The sequence below is a fragment of the Cydia amplana genome, chromosome 10 (genome assembly GCF_948474715.1).
Source record: "Cydia amplana chromosome 10, ilCydAmpl1.1, whole genome shotgun sequence".
Classification (NCBI taxonomy): domain Eukaryota; kingdom Metazoa; phylum Arthropoda; class Insecta; order Lepidoptera; family Tortricidae; genus Cydia; species Cydia amplana.
Genome location: NC_086078.1, coordinates 9,755,851 through 9,778,944, shown reverse-complemented (window position 1 = coordinate 9,778,944; position 23,094 = coordinate 9,755,851). Strand labels below are relative to the sequence as shown.

The window sequence follows — 23,094 nt, the reverse complement described above, 5'->3', positions numbered from 1 at the left end:
CCTGCAAATAAATATTGCGCTAGGTGTGTTAGTTATGGGTTGTTTTTACAACAAACTTTAACTTTCGATAAGTTTTATTAAAGTCGTCGTGGTATGAAATGAATGTAAGAGGGGCTAAAGTTATAGTGTGAGCCATAAACTATGGTAGTGGATCGATATCTAAGCGCCTTGCCATCCGTCGGCGTAGCGGACACCGTCGCGTGCCACCTTTAATACAAATTTATCGATTTTTCCACAAAAGCCGCGTCACCGCAATCAATATACCTTTCTGCTGTACCTAATTACACCCCACAGCCTACATGGTACCCCCCCCCCCCCACACGCACCCCCAAAAATCACTCTGAAAAATAGATCATACTGAATCATTCAAAGCGCACAGGAAAACGCTTCATTGTAGACGTTTTATTTAATTTTCCCTCCATTTACTTTTTATAATTTCTGCCGGGCAAAAAACGATCCACCGCCGCAGGAAGCGCGCATACACGCGCTGCCGGCTACGGCTATCTGGACGCACACAGGGATAGGAACACCTGTCTCGGGATGCGAAAGGTGTGCTCGGGCGTGGAGGAAAGAGACGACTCTATATAGAGTCGGTTAGTGGGAGAGAGAGGTAGCGTGCGCGCGCAGAGTATCGGCACGCCCGCCGCGCGTCCCGCTCGCTCGCCGGCTCGTCCGAGTGCCGACTGCCGTCAGTCTATCGCGTGCAGAGGCAGTTCAAGTACGTGCCGCCCTTTGCTCTGATGCGACCGACGCAGTGTCCGTAACCGGTGTTCGGAAAATTGTGCATGTGCGTTTTCCGACGGCCTGTGTGTGTGCTTGTGAGATGTGCTATTGTTTTCTAGGTAACGGAGACCATTGTTGAATAAAAAGGCAGCCGGATGCAACGTATTAACTGATGCACTCGTTGTTGGCGCGTTTTTAATTTCACTTTTACATTTCCCACGGAGGGTAGAAGCGGAAAAACCAGCAAGTTCAACAAAGCCGCCCTTTGACGACTTTAGGTAGTAAATTACGAATGCGCGGGTTTGCACGTGTTGCTCTAAAAAAGTTTTGTAAACTACAACACTTTTAGCGCAGTACCAATTTACGATTTGTTAATTGTTTGTACCAGTTTAGTTTAGATAAGCCTAACAAACTATAACGCCCGTATGTCGAAAGAGTTCGCTGAAATAGTACCTATTACTATGCCAGGCAACTTTACAGCTAATATATTTACCGCAATTGAATTTCAAAAAGTTTTCACTTGTTTTCGCGGCGGAAAATCTGCAAGCATTTCTCGAGTATCTCATTCCGTAAAAAATCTTTCTATATGATTGGAAAATAACGAGGGTACAGAATTCACGAGGAAGTAAAATTTACGTCGAAAATATGAATTGAAATCAGAAACTCGCGAAGTCATGTCTCATATCATTCATGTGATACACAAAAGAGGGGCACTCAACAATGGCAACGTTGAAATTACTGCCAAGTATCGACAGCGTAGAGCACTTTCTGAAACCACTACACATTGTTCTCTACCCAAACAATAAGAAAATTCCTGCTGAATTGATGTATTATTTAAATTTTCGAGGCAGTTAAAAAAAACTCGACGGTAATAAACTTAATGTAATTGATAGTAAAATTGTAACATTTGACCTTCACAAAATCTGGAGCACTATCTCATATCAAAACTGTAACTTTTGTTAATAAATATGTAATAATTAACTTTCAGATGAACAAACATTATTGATACTTACAGCAAACAGTATAAGCACTGGATTATCAGTGAATAAGAGCCATCGAGATTGATGGATATATATATCATATGAAGAGATTACACACCATTACAATCCTTACAGTACACCCTCTACACACCCTCTCTCATGTAGATATAGCCTCTACTGTAGACTGTAGTAGACGTACATTTTAAGTTAAATAAAAGCACGGTGCTCCAACATTCATATACCTAATGATGAATTAATAGAAAATGAAAAATGCCTTGATTGAAAGATTATGATTCAATGTGGTGAACTTGATACGATATTTTTAGTACTGAAGGACTATAGACATGATTATCTTTCTTACTTGCTGAGACCCACAAGCAAGTCGAAGTTACCGCCTAATTCCCTAGCGCTATATTTTTGCGCCCAATAGAATATGACTCGTTAATATGTAGTACCTACTGGAAGAAAATAAGTAGGTCCCACAAGTATAAAACAGGCCAAAGACTATTACTATATCTACCAAGCAAAAGCAAATTTATAAATAACCTGTGAAGCAGGTGACCGACAACATAATTATGAAGTGATTAGTCTGATTTAAAAGCAAAGGTACCTATGCAAATGAGTACGTAGTATTTCAAATACGTATTGCATCTTGTTTTGAGGCATGGTAATTTAAATATGAATAGATTTAACTAAATGAAGGACGCGTGTTGTACGAGACATTATTAGAAATGAATATGAATTAGACTGGATTCAGAAGTCACGCCTCAGTTGTCCGCAGTAACCAACGGAATTGCATAAGACAGCTGTAGCTGATCCAGATGGCCTATCTGATACTTGTAAAGTCAATGTTGAAATATTGTCACAGAATTAGACGTAAGAGGATATCGATGGCATTCGTTGGCAGTTTGCAATATCAGCTCACGTTACCTGCAAGCCAGGCTCTAATTACAACCAGTTCGGATTTGTGCAACCGTCTAAACCAACGTTTCAAATGTACTTACCTTCTGCTAGTTTATAACTTGATGTATGTATATGGATGATTTTTTCACGGTTACTGGTTGCGCAAATGTATGAGCGTGACAGGTGAGCGGACTCATAACCATTATCAAGCTGGCACGCACGCCTCGACTCATGATCATAGAGGTACTTACCTAACAGTATGCGTGATTCTTTGAAAACATTTTTTCTCTCCACATATCAAGCCCTCCAAGCATGCACTAGAAAGAACCCATTTGGACATCACGACGCATTCTTCAAGTACGTAATAGGTAACATTTGTTAAAAAGTGCCCCACCTAATTGAACTGGCAAAGAATGAACACGGCCCCAGAAATGTGAGCACGGCCATTAGATTTATTGTCAGGGCAATTAAAAGGTTAATCGAATTATCGGAGGCGCTACAGGAACAGGGACCGTTAACTCGCTTCATTAATGTATTACAAGCAAAAATAATTTCTTGGTTGAAACTTGGATGATTGAGACTCCAGGAATCATAGTATTTATCGCAAAGCAACTGTATTTTTAAAGAGTTCTACTAATTCAGCTAAGAAGTTTTTTCTCATTAATTTGCTACGGTCGAGTTCCAACGGTACTCTATAATTATAGCCCTAATTCTACTCGTTTCCTTTCCTCGATCCACCAGCCTGGCTTGAGTGCAAGTTGCTAACGGTCCAATAGTAATTGCATTTTCGAAATTCAACCTCATAACTACTATTCATTCACTGAGGAATGTTTTATAAACTGGAATACCTACTGTGCATCAATGTTAGCCGTATATCAAATTATACTTTAAGGTATAGATTAACAAAATTGAAGCAGTGTCGAAACTTCGCCTGACTGTTTTTTCATCTCTTTGTACATCGCTACACTTTTTGTCATTCCGTTTTTCTGTTAGTCCGCTTTGGTAATTACTACGAACGGCTCGATTTGGCGTGGTCGCTGTTTCCAAGGTCTGCTATTGTGCCTCCGTTGCAACACCAGATCACTATTTATGGGAAAGACTATTTGTTTCGTTAAATTTAGCGTAACTTGTTGTCTGATTAGCATTTTGGTTGGTATTTTAAAACATAATTATTCAATTGCTACATTATGTTGATAAGATCTTACAATTTCGCATTAAAATCTATGTATGCATTATCTATGAACACATCTTTACCCTGGAATGACATCTGTTATAGTATAGGTACTTATGTCAAAACAGACGTTCCGTAAATATAGCTAATGTCATCTATCCCAACCCCAATAGGTATAAGAGGATCCACGAAAAAAGTTCAATTGTTTTCAGGCGTTTTATCCTCAGAACGATGCAGACATGTCCCAGTGATAAATTAAAAACTGGGGCGGCTAGGTCGCCTACCGCCACCGGAACTCCGTAAATATAAATATTTGCCGCAATAAAATCTATTTGGGTGATTAATTAAACCAAACATTACGTCATTTTTGACTAGTACTCTGGAGCACATTGCTGAAGTTGAAAAAAAACAATGATAAAACGTTTTTAATCGCGAATTAGACAGTTTAGCTTGTTTAGGACAGGATTCATTTATTTAGGCATGATACCAATTTAATACCTATGAAGGTTTACTGTCATTGAATGTCTATTTCATAAGTATGAAACTAGACAATTGGCGTTATCTGTGTACAGAGTATAGAATTTACGTCGATTGATTGATTGATTGGTGATGTCTTAAAATCCTATTCTTGTTATATGTTTCAAATTCTAACCCTCAAATTATACAATCGTGTATCCATTTAGTATTGCCGTTAGTTAAAATTTTGGATAAGCCAGAATACTAGCTAGTATCAGGTGACTTTTTTCACCTCTCCAGCTCAACCCGAAAAGTTCACCTGATAATAGCTCTTCTATACAAGATGAATTCCTAAAAATTCCATTCCACCATAGAGAAAAAAATACATAGAGTGCTCACTCCATACATCAGTTTTAGTACCAAAAAAACTATTAGCATCTAGCATCGAGTAGCGGAACTATCAGTACTGATACTTGACAATAGATGTAGCAGTACTGATAGTTCCGCTACTCGATGCTAGATGTAGACACTGAAATTAATAGTCTGAACTGATGTATGGAGTGAGCACTCTTGTCTTACTTATTTCTCTATGATTCCACGAAATGTCAGTACAAAAACCTTACTGTTACACCAGTGCTGCCGATGCTGCCGTTGAAGTGTTTCTTGAAATAAATATATATTTAACTATTCGTGGCCTGAAAAACCAACGCCTTTCAGAAACCTGCACATTGTGAATTAACAGATGATGTCACTATATGGCGAAAATGTAATTCATAAGCAGGTGGTGTGGGTGTTAGCGTCCTAAATGGGTAAATGGGCGCAATTCAGGCCACCGCCGGTCTGATTCAACACTTCGTTGTGGCAATTAGATTCAATTTGCGGGGCTCTATGGGTATGGCGTAAATAACAAAGCTTCGTTTCTTTGATAATTAGAACAACGACGAACGGTACACATTTAGCTGGTGCAATAATTAGACAAGACATGTAAAAAAGTTTTACACTGCTCTTGATATAGGTACTTTCATTTTATGTTACTCTAACTGAGTGGAAACTTTTATTGTAGAAGGAATGTCACGCAAAAAGGCGAATAAAACTGGTAAAAGCGAAATGTTATGTTACAGTTATTTTCAAGCAAAAGGCACGTTTAATTGTTTGATATAAAAATTCATAAATGCTACATTAAATATAATGCTTGAAGAAACGCAGACAAGAAGAAACACTAACGCATCATAATTATACCTAACAGCTAGTCTTGCATGCTTTAGTTAGTAGAAGATATCATAATTTAACAGTCCGTTGCAATAAGCTCGGTTCTCCATACAAACGTAATTACGATCTCATTTTAAAACGACTAGCTAGATTGCTCTGAAACTTTGTACTTACAATAGGATTAATTATGTATATCTATGCTTGTAATTCGTTTATGTAGCTTCAGATACCATAGTTAAAAATACAGCGAATTTAAGTTTTTCGTAAACTTGTTTTTGCTCTCTTTCGATTATTTCATACCTCATGTCATTGTATGTGCAAAGTTTCATTACAATCCAACACGTAGTTTTAAAATGAGAAGAAGCTCCGTTTGTATGGGAGGTGAAATTTGGCCTAGCTTGCAGCGGACTAAGTGGGGATAAAAATCTTAAAAATCTCAGTGCCAAACATAAGTAGTCTGCTTATTTAGTCTACAACATTGCAGTTGCATAAACCTGGTAATCATAATCATTTCCCCAGTGCTCAGAACAGAAATGCTGATGTTTCTGTTCTCTAGTAGCAGTTGAATTCACCGCGATAAAATGTATTCCGAATATTCATTTTACTCGGCACATCCCTGTCCAGTCGTAAGGCCCACAGGGGTGATACGTCTTCAGTAGTGGCCGTCGCGGCTTTTGGCTCGCTCCCAGGACTTCCCATCCATTGTCTCCTCAGCGCTAATTTCCTTCGAGTAAACTTGAGCGCTCACTATAGACGTCACCAGGGAGGCCCCGTAAGTGCTGTTTTATGTCTGTATTAAGATGTAGAAATTCTGCACGATTATAGTAGTAGGTATATCTCAACATGAAACTATTACCAAGATGTCTGAGTTTACTTTATGTCGTTTAAGTTCGGTATTCTCTTAGTTTCAGCAAAGATAATTGATTGTAAAAGAGAGGTCAAGTCTGAGAAAAAAAACTTGCCCCTTAGTTTTACATCCAAAACTGATTACGCTGTACTGCGCCATATGTATTGCGGTCACTGAATTGTCAAACATCAAGTTTTGACAATCAGAGTTACCGCAAAATGTATGGAGCTGTACAGCGCCATCTCGTTTTATTACTTATCAAATTCGAAGCACGAAATTGTCTTACATTTTACGCATCTTACTCAATGAATGTATGGTTTCAGCATATTTATTTAAAAACTTATTTAGGTCCAGTTCGCTTGAAAATATTCAATAAGTAGCTACTTAATAACATTGAGCTTCATTGGCCACCCACAATTCAGTAAACCATTTGGGAACGTAACACAAATAAAATGTCTAAATTGCGCGGAGCTCTGCGTTTACTTTTACGTACTGATGAGATGGAATAATTTCGTTACTTTGCGTTAATGGAATTCGTTTTCATATTGGCAACATGCACGACAGCAACGACGTCTAACGTTTGTCTTCATTCCACATATCAAATAACAACAAACATATATTATATTTTTCGTTGCTCTAATTAGTCTTGTAGTCGATATGAAAGTCCTATCACCATTAGTAACAATATAGAGACTTCGAGAGGTAGAGGTACCTAATGGTATTGGAAGTGTAGGATTACACACATTCCGCATCTTTATTCGGCAATGTTCAGGTTGAAACGTTGTCTAATCTAATAAAGAATTTTTGGCATTGGGCACAGATAGTTTTTTACGCTTTAAAGGCTTTCAGTAAACCTTTAACCTTTAAAAAAAATCTTAAAACTCAAAGTGAATAAATTGTAAAGTTATTATTACATTTATTACTATAAAATTGCATGAAAAATTAAACTAAAAATGTACCTACTTAATTATATTATCGTGTAACACTTACTTATAATTAATATTAATTATAAGTAAGTGTTACACGATTGTGTAACATGAAAAATACATTCCAATCAGGTTCCTAATTTTTGGGCACTGATTTGCAATGCAGTTCTTTTAATTACTGACATTCTCAATTCGGCCCTTTCGCCCGGTATTTCATTTTAACTCGATGCCATCCCGTCCACAAGTCCCGGCGAAGTCCGACTCCGTGGGGCTTAGTAGTTACATATAACAAATGGAAACTGGAAGAGTTCGTCGGGACTTATTTACGAGTCCGCGGCAACATAAATACAGGCGGTGGATTAAAGTATTCAGCGTCAAGGAAATATTGCACGCGGATGTACTTTTCTGCGCGATTGTACCTTCTAAGTAAAAAAGGTTCCTTTTATAGCGGAGGTATTCAAAGTACATAATTATGTATCAGTTATTGCCTAGGTAAGTATGGTAAATATATAGTAGCGATATACCTAATTGCAAGTTCCTTAGAAGAGACGCAAATGGTCAATTATGATATTTATGATTATGAAGATGGCCATGTCGAATGTCAATGACAAATTTGTACACGTGATATTAGAGCGAGAACTGCAGAATGTAGTAAGGCAGTTGTCCCACAAAGAGCGAGTAAGCGATTAGCTATCGGCGATTTTCTCGCCCAAGAAACGAACAAAAGATAGGGATCCTGTGTTAATAAAAGAGATACATATATTTATAGTTCATCGCTGGCTGTTCACACTGCCGGCGAGAACACTCGCTCTACTAGTTTGTCGCCGAGATAAGAGCGATGAGATAAAACTAGCTCAGCGGTACTCGCTCGGCGATGCTCGCTTGGTAGTTGAACTCAAGCTGCGAGACCAATCTGCGACGTCTGCGTGTTCGGCTGCACTGTCCGAGCGAGTGAAGCGAGTAATAGCCCGTCGCACTCGAACACTCGCCTATAGCCGAGCGACAAAACTATTGAAGCTAACACTCGCTTCTCGCCGCTCGCCCACTCGTTTCTAGTTTATCGTTCTACTCGCTTATAGCTCATCGCTTGCGGTGAGACAACTGCCTAACGGCCAAACGGGCATTACGGGCAGCATAGGACTACTGTCTCTCAACTTGATATTATTAACACAAGTTGTGCACACTAACCGCGAATTGAATAAATTGCATATTGCATCACACTCACTATCTACGATAGTATCAGCAGTGTGTTTCCTATTCAAACCAGAAAGGGATGCGAGTTTCACTTTTTGCTTTTAGGTAAGCATTTAACTTGATTTAAACAAACCAAACCACATGACTCGTTAATTTCAGCCAATCAATGAAAACTTTGTCTGGTCTCTACTCTCTGGGTTAACTTAGCAGGTACCCATTGCCTAAATATTCGAGTCACGTGGCATAGTTGGTTTGTACTCCGGTTAAACTACAAATTAGGCACTTAATTTGTAGGGTAGTAGAAGTAACACAAAATAAAATATTTTTTGAATTATAATAACTGCACTATTTCAGCTGCTTTAAAAGGCAGGGAAGAAAGCGTTTTATAGTCAAAATATTTCATTTCATCTGTGGCCTTAGGAACAAACGGCGTTTATAAAATTATTCCTTACACATTTGACTTGATAAGACACAAACAACGTGCATTCTTGTACTGTTTTGGCTTGAGCCATTCTTGCAGTTTAGCGAAAAACAATGCGTTCTATTGAATGTCGAGAATACTGTTGCAGTGTAAATTGTGCCGGCAGCGTTATCGCAGTTAATTTTAATATGGGCAGACATACTTCTGAATAATCTTATAGAAACATATACGGACGGACAAATCTACGTTTTTAAATATGTAATCATATCAAGAAGTATGCCATATCCCATCAAAAACATTACATGTAAAAAGGTGCAAGTCTCGCAACGCTTTTATTACAAAAAAGTTTTGAGATGTAATATGAAACCAAGTCGGTTATTTTAATCAGTGCCAGGGGGTGTTAAAACCGTATCAATAAGATATCTTTAATTTGTAATACGTATAATGACTTGGCCATCGCACGGGTGCATAATGACAAAAGGATCATCGTCACCTATTAAAAATAATTCTAATTGAACATAACGCTAGCGCTAATTGCAGTTTGAGCATTACACATATTTACGAGTACGGTACGAGTAAAGCATTAAAGATATCTTATTGATACGGTTTTAACACCCCCTGGTACTGATTAAAATAACCGACTTGGTTTCACATTACATCTCAAAACTTTTTTGTAGTAAAAGCGTTGCGAGACTTGCACCTTTTTACATGTAATGTTTTTGATGGGATCTCATCTCTTTTTGTAGGCAGTCCTTCTTTTCGGGTACTCATACCCATACTATGTATACACATATCATAACTAAACATATCTTCATTCATACTCACATCGTACATCGTAGTGTACCTTTACTTTACCTACTATTTGTAGGAACTGCAACAGTAACTTTGTAATATCATATATTTATATGGGATTACAAACTTACTTGCAGTTCTTAGATCTTTAAAACGTGACTGATATTGCAATATTTTTAGGTTTACCCTTTATGTGGCCATTAAACCCTAACTCTGTACCAAATTTCAGCTCTCTGAGTTTATGGGAAGTACTAATTCTATTCTGATGATCATGAGTGAATGAATGAGTTTCATAAATGCGAGACTTTGCTTTCGCTTAACTTCGGAACTAAATGACCTACAGACTTGAAATTTTGGATTTTAAGTATGTGATTAAAGCTTACTGGATGACGAAAATTTCTGCGTTCTGGACTTATCCAGAGGTTCTCAAATAGGGGCCTGAAAATGCGGCGAAATGGTTCCAGTAAAGAATGGTACGGCAGTGTTTGCTTCGCGCTCGACTTGGCTTGTCTACTTCAAGTTTACAATACTTTGCGCATATTTCTGTAGTAAAATGTGTCAATTTTCCGATCACATAACCACTTCAAACTTTATTCCTAAGTAATATAGAAACGGTATGTATATAGTATCTTTGATGTATTTCTATGAAGTTCAATGTTCGTTTTGTGTAGTTTTCGTGTTCAATTACTTATAGATACTATGATACCGATAAATTATCACGTACGCTACAAAAAGCTATAGAAGTTTTTCTTTAATAGGTATTTTAAGGAAAAAAACTTGAGGGATTTTGCTAAGAGAGGGCAATTCCAAGTACCTACTAGTATGTACTCATTTTATGTGTGCGTTTGTAAACTATGATACAATCAATGATTAAATAATGAATTTAATAGTAAGTAATTAATAATATGTATATGCGTGTTTTAATTACTCCAGAACGGCTAAGATGGCCGATTCTTTATCATTTGTCACCATGCCTGTCACGTTCTAACAAGTACCTATGTAAGTGCGAAAGTGACGCATGACATGACAAGTGATAAAAACGCGACTATGATACCGCTGCAGTATTAAATTAACAATGCATCCGTACCTACAAATTACCAGAAACAAGCTCGGCTGTATTTCAAATGCCAATAGAATAGCCCAGTAGCTGTATGTGTTCCTATTTCATGTACCTAGTAAGTAACATAACGAGTCGGCAATTGGTCAGTTTTTATATTGCGCCTTAGTCATGCCGGGACAAAAAGCTCCGACCTTGGATTGGAACACCTAACCGCATGCCTACGCTAGCTCGTATCTCATTCGGTCTATTCATTGTAAATTCTATCTAATAAGTATCATGATAAGAAATAAAGTTTAGTTTACAATGTGTCACAAAAAGCAGATCTGGGTTTAAAAAAAAGTTACTGGTACCTATGTACTTTAGTACCTAATACAATATGTAAGTACTTCGTGACTGATGTCTTTGTTGATAGTGATCGCCGCTACACAGATAGTATGTCTTCAAAAAATAATATGTATCTAATACAATAGTAGTCTGTAATTTGATTATGGAACTACAGTTTAAAAAAGGGTTGAGGTCACATAATGTGATCTTTCAAAGTTAAATGAATATGTAATAAAAATATTAAATCATATGATTTTATTGTAGAGATTAAAGTAAATAGAGCACTAGAAAAGTTAAGTAGGTACTTAAGATTGAACAAATACCTATGTAGGTACTTTTATTTATATTTGTATATTCAATTGTGCTGATTTAACAAATTACCGATAACGTGCAAATCGATGTTTGTTAGAAACAAATTTCTTCTAAGGGCTTCATAAAACAGTAGGTAGTTAAAGAGACTGGAAACTTTTTTATTCGCAAGAAGTTTGCAGGTACCAATCATAAAATCGGTGCTCAACGACTTTGATAATTCGAAAGGTCAGTTCTGAAAATGGAACACTGACCAAGAACAGTCTGGTGTACGAATTATTTGGTATTCGATGTTTATTTCGATGACTAACAATCTAATAGCTGACCGCCGCCCACACGAGTGCAATCGCCACTCAGCTTTGACACTTCAGAATAACCTATTTGTTCAATATGAAACGTATCTTATCTATGAGTGTTAGAACTTAATTTTGTTCACGCAGGTCACTGTTGCTGATAATAATATCGCACAATAAAAATGATCAAGTGTGAGTCGATCTGCGAATGACGGAATTTGCGTTGTTTTAAATAACTGTTGGGATACTTTTACGTAAATTACTGTAAATTTGACAAGTAATATTATCTTATCAAAATTAATTTATTCATACTTTAGTCATCATTGTAATTCCCTCATAATACCTACTTATTTTCATGCCAAATTGACAATCTCAAACGACCTAAAATTTATATTCCAATTTGCTTGGCTTAAATATTTGGATGTTTACGTCCTCGTTACATAAAAATATTCCTGCCTCGAATTATTACGGGCGATAGATAAATTCTTAAGGGGTACGCTAAGTAGGTATATAGATTTATATACGAAGAGGGCGTTTTATAAGAGGATTCCTTTTCCTATTGGCGCCGCCGGTAAAGACTGGAAATGTTTCAATTTATAACGGGAAGTCATATCTCGTTTCAAATTAAGCTATCGTTACACTTCTGGCTGCCTTTTCAATTACTAAACGTTTATTAATAGTCACTAAAATATTCGTTGTACTAAACATTTTTTTCTTTTCTTTGCAGGAGTGATTCGCAAGCTGAGGATTAACTTACACGAATGAGGATAATAGTGCTTTCGCGCTAAACGATACTAAAAACAATCGCTTTTAGGCGCGTTTTAAATCTCTCAAATTAATGATAATTTGATCAATAAGTCAATTAGTCGTACCGCAACGTAGTGTTGCGCCGTTGTCGATACGCGCATATCGATAGTTGTCCGCGCCGCGCGCGTCACTGTCGCTGCCACAGTCGGTGCTTGCCGGAGTCGACCGACTCGGCCGGCACGCCCCGCCACAGCCGTGGATAACCTCGGCCAAAGTCCGCTCCCGGTGAAGAGGCTGCACGAAGCGCTGCAGAGTGCGCAAGTGAAGCGCCAGCGTCTCTCCCCTCCCTACCCCGCGCCCCCCTCCCAGCTTCACCCGATCCATCAACTAGCTGTGCACCAACACATCAAAGTGCAGCAGAGCATCGTGCAGCAGAGTATAGTGCAGCAGCATCAGTTGAACCTGGCGCATCAGTCGCTGCAGAACCTGCAGGCACAACAGAGTTTGCAAGCGGCTCAGCAGAGTCTGCAAGCAGCGCAGAGCCTGCAGGGAGTGCAAGCGCTGCAGGGGCAGAGTCCCACGGCGACGGGCGGCGCGGGAGTGCCGCAGACAGCGGCGACACAGGGCGCCCTGGTGCCCCCTCAGCAGTCATCGCCGCGGGCCGCCTCGCCGCAGCACAAGGCCATGGAGCTCGCGCTCTGTCAAAGCATGGACTCCGTCAACACCGCCACCACTGAGGAAGAGGTAAGACGGTCGAGGTGTTCTTTTCACAGTTTTCACACTTAAAAGTCGTAGTCAGAAATGTAGATGATATAGACAAGCCAAAAGCATTTCGTAAGCGACACTCTCTTGGGATGCTTCTTAAAACAAGATCTTAAAAGCGTTAAGGCTATGTTGCTAAATAATAATAAATTTATTAAATTTGTCAGAATGGGGATACACATCTTAAAGCATTCACAAGCATTACTTAATGTACCGTATTAGTGATTTGTCACAGTGCAATTGTGAGTCAAGGAACCGGCATCGCGGGCGCTACAATAGGGAAACGCCGTACATACAATAAGCATTCGCTAACACAATAAAAGGAAATTTTCCTAGCGACGACAGCAGCTGGGGATCGAAAGATTACAATACCGATGCGCGTTGTTATAACTTAACCCTTATTCCGTTTGATGAAAGTCTTTTTCAGGTATTTTATTCAGTATCGTATCGATATGTAAGCGACAGCCCTAGAGGCAGCGAGGCGCCACGTCATGTCTGGGCCAGAAAATGGCAGTTGTTTTCTGAAAACATTTCAATATTTTTGAATGTCGTTGCTATCAATTTCGTTACCTTTCAGCACTGTTCACGAATGGACTGCACGTTTTTAATTAAAATTTTCTTTATCCGTAGGTATTTGAAAATGTTTCTTGATATTTTAATGATATTGATATTGATATTGATATTTATTGAAAACAAATTTTACAGCATTACAGCTAACACCAATGCACTGTAAAATTAAGTATTAAAATTAAGTAAGTAATAATAAAGCGATTAATAAGCTACCTATTGCATGTTTAATTCGCAAAAACGTAAAATATCTTTAAAAAGTTTACGACTTTGGTCGGCAAACAAGTCGCAGTCAGGTGCAAAAGATAAAAGATTATTAAGGAGTGTCCGGGAACGGACAATTGGAGAGTACTGGTGTGCAGTCGTGTGAAAGGTTCCATTATCTAGGAGGCGATGGCCACGACAACGTAGGTAGTTGTCGGGAACAAACAAGGTAGTCGTTTTCGCCACCAAGTCTAAGCAGTCTGACTCTCCCCTTAATATTTTAGATATAGCAGACATTAGATTAACATTACGCCTTATCTCGAGGGAGTTAAAGCGTAGCATACCGAGTAAAAATTTGGTTGGGTATAAAAAGGGGTAATACCCGTAAGTTTTTTTATACAAGAAGCGGAATTCTATTAAAAACTTTCAAGTCCAACTGAATTTTACAACTTTTGATTAGATTCCGGATAATTGAGTATACCGAACAGTAGGATGTATACCTATTGTACATTTATTATTTTTCTTAATTTGACTTGAATATCGCCACTGGCTTTTTGTAAAGTCGTTTGTTTATAAACATGTTAAAATTCATCTTGTTGTTTGGCCTGTAGGGCGTGTCAAAAACTGTGTGCTTCCCTTATTTTTCACTCGGAGTCGCGCGGGGTTCGCTTTAGTACGGAGACAATTTAAATGAACAACAGAAAACCGCCTCGGTCTTGGAGTTGGTCTGTGCAAATTAACTCAACGACCATGCTTTGGGGCTTTTCTCTTAAGATAGGGATAACAGCAACGCTAAATTTTAGTTTTATATATGACACCGTAAGATTGTGAACCCGTTAGTTTACACTCTAACGTAGGTTAGTTTAGGTTAGTATAATTATTACATCTTCAAAGAATCAAGGGCAAATGTCATGAAAAAATTCACACGGACACTAGACTATAAAATATAAATAGAATACCTTCTTAAAAACATTATCCTTCTTTCGTAAATCGGGTAAAAACTTGTTTGTGTCCAGTCCTCGCAAGCGGCGGAGGTGTGTTAGTAGTTAAGGTTTTAAGTAACAAAAAAAGGTCGAACCTTTTTTTGCTTGATTAAAGCATGAAACTTGGCACAGTTGTTCCTTATATCAAAATAAGCCGATTAAGATCGGTAGCCCGAGGGACCCCCCGCTTAAGCCCGAGAGGGGGGGGGGCTCAAGTAGCGCCCCGCCCGGCTTCATTCTAAAAATTCTAACAGGCCCCGTTTAGCTAATAGGTCATATTTGGTATCAATTTCGGATAAATCAATAACGTAGAATTCATTTCTGGTATAAAAAATTGCAATTTGTTGAAAAAAATAATAAAAAAACACAAAAAATCTAATTTTTCAAGTGTAATTTTTGTTTTTTATTTATTGTCAAAATTAAACTGCTTGGTTTTTCTACATTCAAAAAATATGACAATAAAGCCTATTTAATGCAGATTTTACAAACATAACTTTTACTTACCTTTATGAAAAAGAAATTGCATTAAAAAAACATATATCGTCCCGCGCCGGTGAATATCTTGTTACCGACATAGGCATCGATATAGACAACATCCGAAGTACACACTCTGGAGACCGACTAAATGTGTTGTTTATTATTGTAGATCACATATTAAAGATAGAAAGCCGTACATAATATTTGATTAGAAAAAAAATGTGTCGTTCAGTGAAAAAAGGGACCTTGGAAAAATTTATCATAGAGCCTCTCTTTTGTATAGAAGCATAGTTAATTTCAACCACTCCATGCACTCCATGGTCCCTGTTCTCAATGAATAAGAAGTAAACTGGAAGTATTATTTAATCTACTTACTTATTACATTATAGAATAATTTGCCAGTAACTGGCCGCTTTAATAACTAGCCGCTCTAAACTAAAAATGAATTCTATTCACCTATAAACAGAATTCATTTTAGTATAAGGTTCCAAAAACTGGCCAGCTTTCAATAACTGGCCACTGGCTAGCCTAAAATGAATTTTTGGTTTTGGGTGGCCAGTTACTAAAAGTGGCCAGTTACTGGCGAATTACCCTACCACACTTTAATTTTGCGTCTTGTGTCGTAATACAGTTTCTTCCCCATACACATAAATGCGTACATTTCATCATTCATGTAGTTGCATCGCGTTTTTTATTCCGGTTTGCATTTACTTCTGGTCAGTTTCAACCATATTCTGACCAAAGCAGGTGTCAGACCAGTGTGGAACCCGTCGTCTGCTTCTTGCTTCCATTCCCAAGAAGTCTGACCTGAGTAAGTTTGACGACGAACTAACGTCTGAACCTAAACATCAACCCCTCGGTACACTGCGCGTAATAGGGCATTTATATGGCTCCCTTTTGTTAGAAGTAGGTATACATTATGGAAATTAATAATAAAATAATTTAGCAGTGACTTCATCTCATAGAACAGATATAACATTATACAACTCTTCATTTCAATATCCCGGTATAACTTGCCTTCTTCAATATTGCACTTATTACCGATCATATAATAACATTTTAGTATTTTAGGGGAATGCTTTTAGCCACTGCTATTGCTCCATCTTGTAAGAGCTTGAATCCTTGTAGTGGTTTGGTTGAACTCTGAACAGATTCCATGCTTCGAATTCACTTTTTCTCCCCTTTCCACTGAATGCTCGAAACAGGGGTAAGACTTCCGCTCTTTTAGGGTAAATAAAAGATAGTTTACTTAGCTTATAGAATAGATAATTTTATTAGCTTAAAATATAATTCCCTGACCTGGATGCAATTGTGTGTCATGTGATATAATTGTGTTTTCCACTGTGTCAACGTGAGCCCACAATTCCTGTAGTTGGGGAAATATTCGTACGCATGAATCTAGTCTAGCTGCTATGACTACGTTCGTGTCTACTGTGCGTATCAATACCTTGCAATTACTGTTTTACAGCATCTGCAACTAGGGCCATCATATTAAATGAATCGGACTTTTCATGGTTCTTGGAGTATTCGGAATCTCACGAGGAACATTACTTGTGACATGTTTCTCTACACAATTTCGCGATGGCATAAATAAGGACTTTTAACTCTTCGAAGTTTTGTCAACACAGTGTCTCAAAATGATTTACCTAGTGGTAAAAAAATGAGTTTCACTAAAAGATCAGTGGTTATAAGTGAAGCTTACAGTCATGGTAAATTAAACTCTAATTTATTTCATCGGGCCCTGAAAAACCAGGAGTCGTACTCGTATTCCAAGCATTCTCTCGATCGACCTTGTAATACTGTAAGCTCAATAAGACTTGTGATGTGGGTACTACATGATATATATCATATATATTTGATACATACCCTCAAAACATCCATAGGTAATTCAGGGACAAGTATTCACGATAAACAGACAAATAAATGCCTTCTAGAATTTGAACCCGGGTTCCCCATTTAATATAAGGTGTATAAAAGTGAGATCTAAGCATGGACCCTTTTTAGCCTCTGCCGATACAAGGATTCAAGCTCCTACAGGATGGAGCAATAGCAGTAAATAAATAGCATTCGCCAAAACTTTATTATACCTTTATATGATGATAGGTGAAATAACCTTGTAAAGCAAAGTAAAGTGATACTTACAGATAAAGCCGTTGCTAAATAATTAAAAAATGCCCGAAATAATTCTTTACATGAATCGACTACTTAAATAGAAGCAGCCTTATCAGGATAGGATTATATGTTTGGGGTCAGACTTTAGTTCCTCTTTAAACTTGCTCAGTCCGTCTTCTTGGGAATGAAAGCAAGGAGCAGACGACTGTTTCCAAACTGTTCTGACAACCCTGCTGTGGCCAGAATATGGTTGAAACTGACATATATACGTGAATGACGAAATGTACCCATTAATATGTCGGGGGAAGGAACTGTATTAATACACAAGACGCAAAATTAAAGTGTGGTATAATGTAATAAGCAAGTATATTAAAGAATACTTACAGTTTACTTCTTATTAATTGAGAACAGGGACCATGGAGTCCATGGCGTGGTTGGCACTAACTAAATACGAGTATGCTTCTATACAAACACGAGGCTGGCTGTGATAATTTTTTTAAGGTCCCTTTTTCACTGAACGACACATTAAAAAAAATTGTACGCTTTTCTATCTTTATAATAGAATCTACAACAATAAACAATACATTTAATCGGTCTCCAGAGTGTGCACTTCGGATGTTATATATATCGATGCCGATGTCGGTAAAAAGATATTCACCGGCGCGAGACGATATAAGTTTTTTTTATGCAATTTTCTTTTAATAAAGGTTAGTAAAAGTTATGTTTTTAAAATCTGCATTAAATAGGCTTTATTGTCATATTTTTTGAATGTAGAAAAACCAAGCAGTTTAATTTTGACAATAAATAAAAAACAAAAATTACACTTGAAAAATTAGATTTTTTGTGTTTTTTTATTATTTTTTTCAACATATTGCAATTTTTTATACCAGAAATGAATTCTACGTTATTGATTTATCCGAAATTGATACCAAATATGACCTATTAGCTAAACGGGGCCTGTTAGAATTTTTAGAATGAAGCCGGGCGGGGCGCTACTTGAGCCCCCCCCCTCTCGGGCTTAAGCGGGGGGTCCCTCGGGCTACCGATCTTAATCGGCTTATTTTGATATAAGGAACAACTGTGCCAAGTTTCATGCTTTAATCAAGCAAAAAAAGGTCATTTCACTTAACACCCTCACTATAGCGCGGCGACAAATGAACTCGACGACAACGCTTCGGCGCTTTCCGCTCTCATCTGTCCTTTATTAAGTGGATCTTTTATACCTGCTGTTTTAATAACATGACCGGAATTGCATTTGTATTTTCACTGCCGGAGCGTTTGAAAAACATATTAGCTTTGCAATTTTAATACTGTGTAAATAATTGACTAATGGTGTCAATTATTGGAATCATGTCAAACATTGATTCGTAAATTGGATATTGGGTTGAATATTTCGTTAAAATTTTCAAAGTTATGGGTGTCAGGTCAATTATATTAGCGATTTTCCAGCTCACCTTGACGTGCCAGAGTTTGTGTGGCAAAAGCAATAAGACTTAACGTCAAGAAGCTTCCAATATGAGTAAGGCATAAAATAAACTGAAATTAGCGTAAGTTAGCCTCGCTTTTAGGCAAATATCCGTATTACAGTGGCCACTTTCTTCATAATTTTTATTCTTGACCATAACCTATTGAAATTTTCTTCTTGTTATCGTCGTACCAAGCAGTTGTTTCTTCTTCTCTTTCTTTGTCGTTACACTCTTCACAGAGTGGTCGTGGTTATCATTTTAGTGTAGATTATTGTAATCCGTCATTTTTATGTATAGGTATAATAGGTATATATAATACCTACATCAAGTGCGGGTACATCGACCGTTTAATATACGAGCATGGCCGGAAAAACTACTCTTAAATCGTTGTTAATTCTTTAAATATGTACACATTATATGCCGTTTGGACCTATTATTCGTTAACACTTTCACTCCGGTATGGGGTCGAAAGACCCCCTGCAAAGTATGCATATTTAGGTGTTAAATATTAAGCTCGATTATATAGAGCCACCATAATGGCTTGTGTACATTAAATTCCAGTTAGAGCAAATTATTTACCTGTGTACATTGCACGCCTCAAGTAGTTATGATATTATGTGTTTGCAGAGCACACAAGAAGCATGGGTAAACTGCTGGTAAGCCACAAACTAGGTACCTAATAGGTTTGAGCAAACCCTCACTACATAATGTAATACGGCTGAGTTCACAAATAAATTGTAAATAGGTATATTTTTGGAACATTAGCTTGTTAGTAAGTCGGTATTTTGTCTAGAAGTCTTCTAGAAATCGATTTTCGCTCATGTCATCTCGGATATGGATATATTTGGTATCAATACATTCAGTATGATGTCCTACTTAAACACAAATATATGAGGTGACAAGCGCGAAAATGATGGGGGTAGTTACAGTGACGTCATAAAGTCGGCAGTAAAAAGTTTATTACTTTTTTCTTTTAAACATATACCTGTGGGGTACCAAATGAAAGGGATTTGTGAGTAGATTACAAATATATAATATACTTTTACATTTTAAGTACTTGGTCTAACAAATGATTAGAAAAATTACCACAATCGGACGTACAGATTTTTTTTCCTTTCGGGGGACTTTCTTTTGTCATTAAAGTCATTATATACAAAGATTCGGCATTCCATACATTGAATAGCACGGCATTGAATAAAATAACAAACATTCATACGCACTTGGCTCTGCTATTATGAAACATTAATTTGTTTAAGTAGATAAGTGAATTCATTAGGTACCGTGGATTTAATTTAAAGAGAGCAGCGGGTAATATGCAAAAATATTTATGATTATTTACTTTAGTTTTCGAGGCTACGTTTTTAAATACTGCCCTAGGTTTCTGCTATGCGAAGTTACAAGTTCTGAGTATTAGAGCATTTATAAATTACGCGCGTATATCTCGCCCCAAGTATGCACGTTACCGTCCGTGTTGGCATTGGCAAGCTAATATTTCCCTTCGCTTTGATGTGGCGCCGCGCAGAGTAAAGGGTTTGTATTGTAAGCTCTATGTGCGAGCTTTTGTCTGTGAGGATCATGATGGGTTTTAGTAGTTAATTCGCGTATTCATGGAATTTAGTAAAATTTTGCTCTTTGATGGGTACATTTCTTATGGGCCATCCCCCTTCCCTTCGCCATGGCGGCTATAATAAAAAAATATGTTTATTATAATATACGCAGTTCGGTTGCTCACGGCACCAAGCCCCAAGCATGCGAGTTGGCAAGTTAATGTTGATTTCCCTTCCCTTTGATGTGGTGTGCAGGGTAAAGGGTTGGTAGGCACAAGGCGCTGGGCGCGACCCTTTGCTTGTGAGCAAACCACCCGAGCGTTGAGGAGCGCCTGCCGACTAGTAGTTTCCGTCTTTAACATTATGAGTAAATATTATACTATAACAATATGAACCTCGGGAAGCATTTTTGATTTGTGTTCATGGCAGCTCGTTACTATGTTACTACCTTGATGTAGGTATAGTAAATAATAATAAAATTCAATTATTAATTAAACCTTTCAGGTGGCATGTACAATTTTAATGTTTTTGGCATTTAAAGTATCAGTAAATTAATTAAATTTCAAATAGATATACCTACCCGCTATACCGGAATTTGCCACGGGAAAGGTTAGCTTAAATCAAAGTGCGCGTAAACTTTACTACTTTCATAGCGGCCATATCAGATTTTCCCACATTTAAAAGGGCTGTCATAATGGAATTTTTAATAACAATCTTTATTTTCAATAGGTATAGGTATGTTATTACTTTATTAGGTATTTAAAGCTCCTGGATTTATTTCTTGATTTGTAATGGTCACTGAAATGACTTATATTCATTTACCACATACTTGTCGTACTTGTTATACTGAATCATTCATGCACACTTAGCATTGCACAGGAAATGTCTGTGATTTTCGCTGGCTCGGCAGTGGTATTTGGAATAGGACTAAACTGAGTCAACGTTTTATCTTGCCGACTCAAACTTTCGCGCCTAACTATTCAGAATAGGGAGACATATCGCAGTATCCTGGATTTAAAACAGTAAGGAAGTTGTATTTAAAATTGGAAAATTATACATTATTTTCACCTGATATCAGTAGGTCAATTTTCTTCGAATGTACAGCATAGCCGGTCAGCTCCGGTAACCTCTATACTATAACTCTTAGATGTACAATTACCCATGTTAATGCAACATAAAATATATTATCATAAAGGTCAAAAATAAATGTTACCTAATCGGGTATCTAAATTTTAGGTCAATTATGCACTTCTACTTATTCTGTGAAGTTAAAGTAGACATTTAGCATGAAATATCTGCATTACAAGGTGCAATCCAATTACTCAAATAAATATGATGGGTCAGACATAAAAAAGGGACTCATTTTTTACTTCTTAACAAACGGTTAACATGTTGCATACTGTTCTTACTAAGTGTGCTTGGTTGTAGATCAGGAAAGGCGGGGTGTCTCGCCACGGCGCCCCGTAGTCTGGCGCCGGCTATGGGTGTCTATTTCTGTGACAACAACTGTCTGGATGCAACTGCAACTACGATCGCTCTCTGATAACATAACACCCTTTACATCCTCAAAAAATCAAAATGTACTTATATTTTACAAGGTCGAAGGTGGAACTATAATTAGGTGGGTTTATATCTGACATATTTACTTAAAACTAAAATGCATAGAAATTTAATTATAGGTCCTTAATTATCCAAATTATCCAAATAATAGTGTCAACTAGTAGGATTAGTAAATTTGAATTGAAGCATTAGTCCTTCAAAAAAGGAGTTTCTCAAGTCGACACAATTTTTTCCTAATCGTAACCTTTTCAATGTCTAACGTGGTACTCTAATTTCACGTGTATTTTGTTTATAAATAGCTCAATCCATATCCATAAACAAATTTGTGTAAACTGGAACGAAGTAATCTATATCTGATAAATTATATCCAAGAATTCTTTACAAGTGATTCTAAATTCGTCTGTCAGGTGAGTGGGGATTTTGCAAATTGTTTCTTTGAAGATGCTTAGTGAAAAGTTTAATGTTAAAGCTTTTCCTTAAGACTGCACTTTGTCAAGTTCAATGCGCGCACGTTGTTTAAGGATTAGAAAATTAAACCTCTGGAAACTTTTGACAGTAAAAAATTGCTTTGTAAAAGATATCCTGTTGTAGAGAAAGCTTTCTTCATCTGATATGGATTTAAGACGCTTAATAGTTGTGACAGTAAAGATGAAACAGAGCCCCGTAGATCAGTGATCGGGGTATAATATATGCATCTTTTGAGTGTGCTTGGCGTTGGCCAAGACAACCCTTTAGAATAAATCAATATTTTTTATATGATAATGAAAGTCCCGGGTAATAATCTCTCTGTCTCAGTAAATTTTAGTTTTCTTTTTCTATCTTAAATCCTTTAAATGATTAAATGTCTGAGAACTAAACGGAGACTATCACAGCTTGCTAATGTTAATGACTGGCTGCAACTTACAGTAATGCGTTTTAGCTGACGTTAACTACTGGCACCGTTTGTAGAACAAGCAACTCGTCATTTGTTTACTCGGAGGATAAACTAGTCGGGCGATTGGTCGCGCGCGTTGTCGTGGGAACCGGATAGCGAAGACGGTTGTACGTTGTACGGTTTCCTG

The 23,094-nt window shown here is 37.4% G+C and overlaps 1 protein-coding gene across 1 annotated transcript in view; it reads left to right on the top strand.

The window, feature by feature from the left end:
* Positions 1–582: 582 nt before the first annotated feature.
* Positions 583–23,094, top strand: part of LOC134651680 (protein couch potato) — a 236,548-nt gene continuing 214,036 nt past the window's right edge. Inside the window, exons 1-2 of the mRNA XM_063506780.1 lie at positions 583–842; positions 12,336–13,099. Coding sequence (XP_063362850.1) covers positions 13,040–13,099 — 60 coding nt within the window. The 5' untranslated portion in view covers positions 583–842; positions 12,336–13,039. The remainder of the gene's footprint in view (positions 843–12,335; positions 13,100–23,094) is intronic.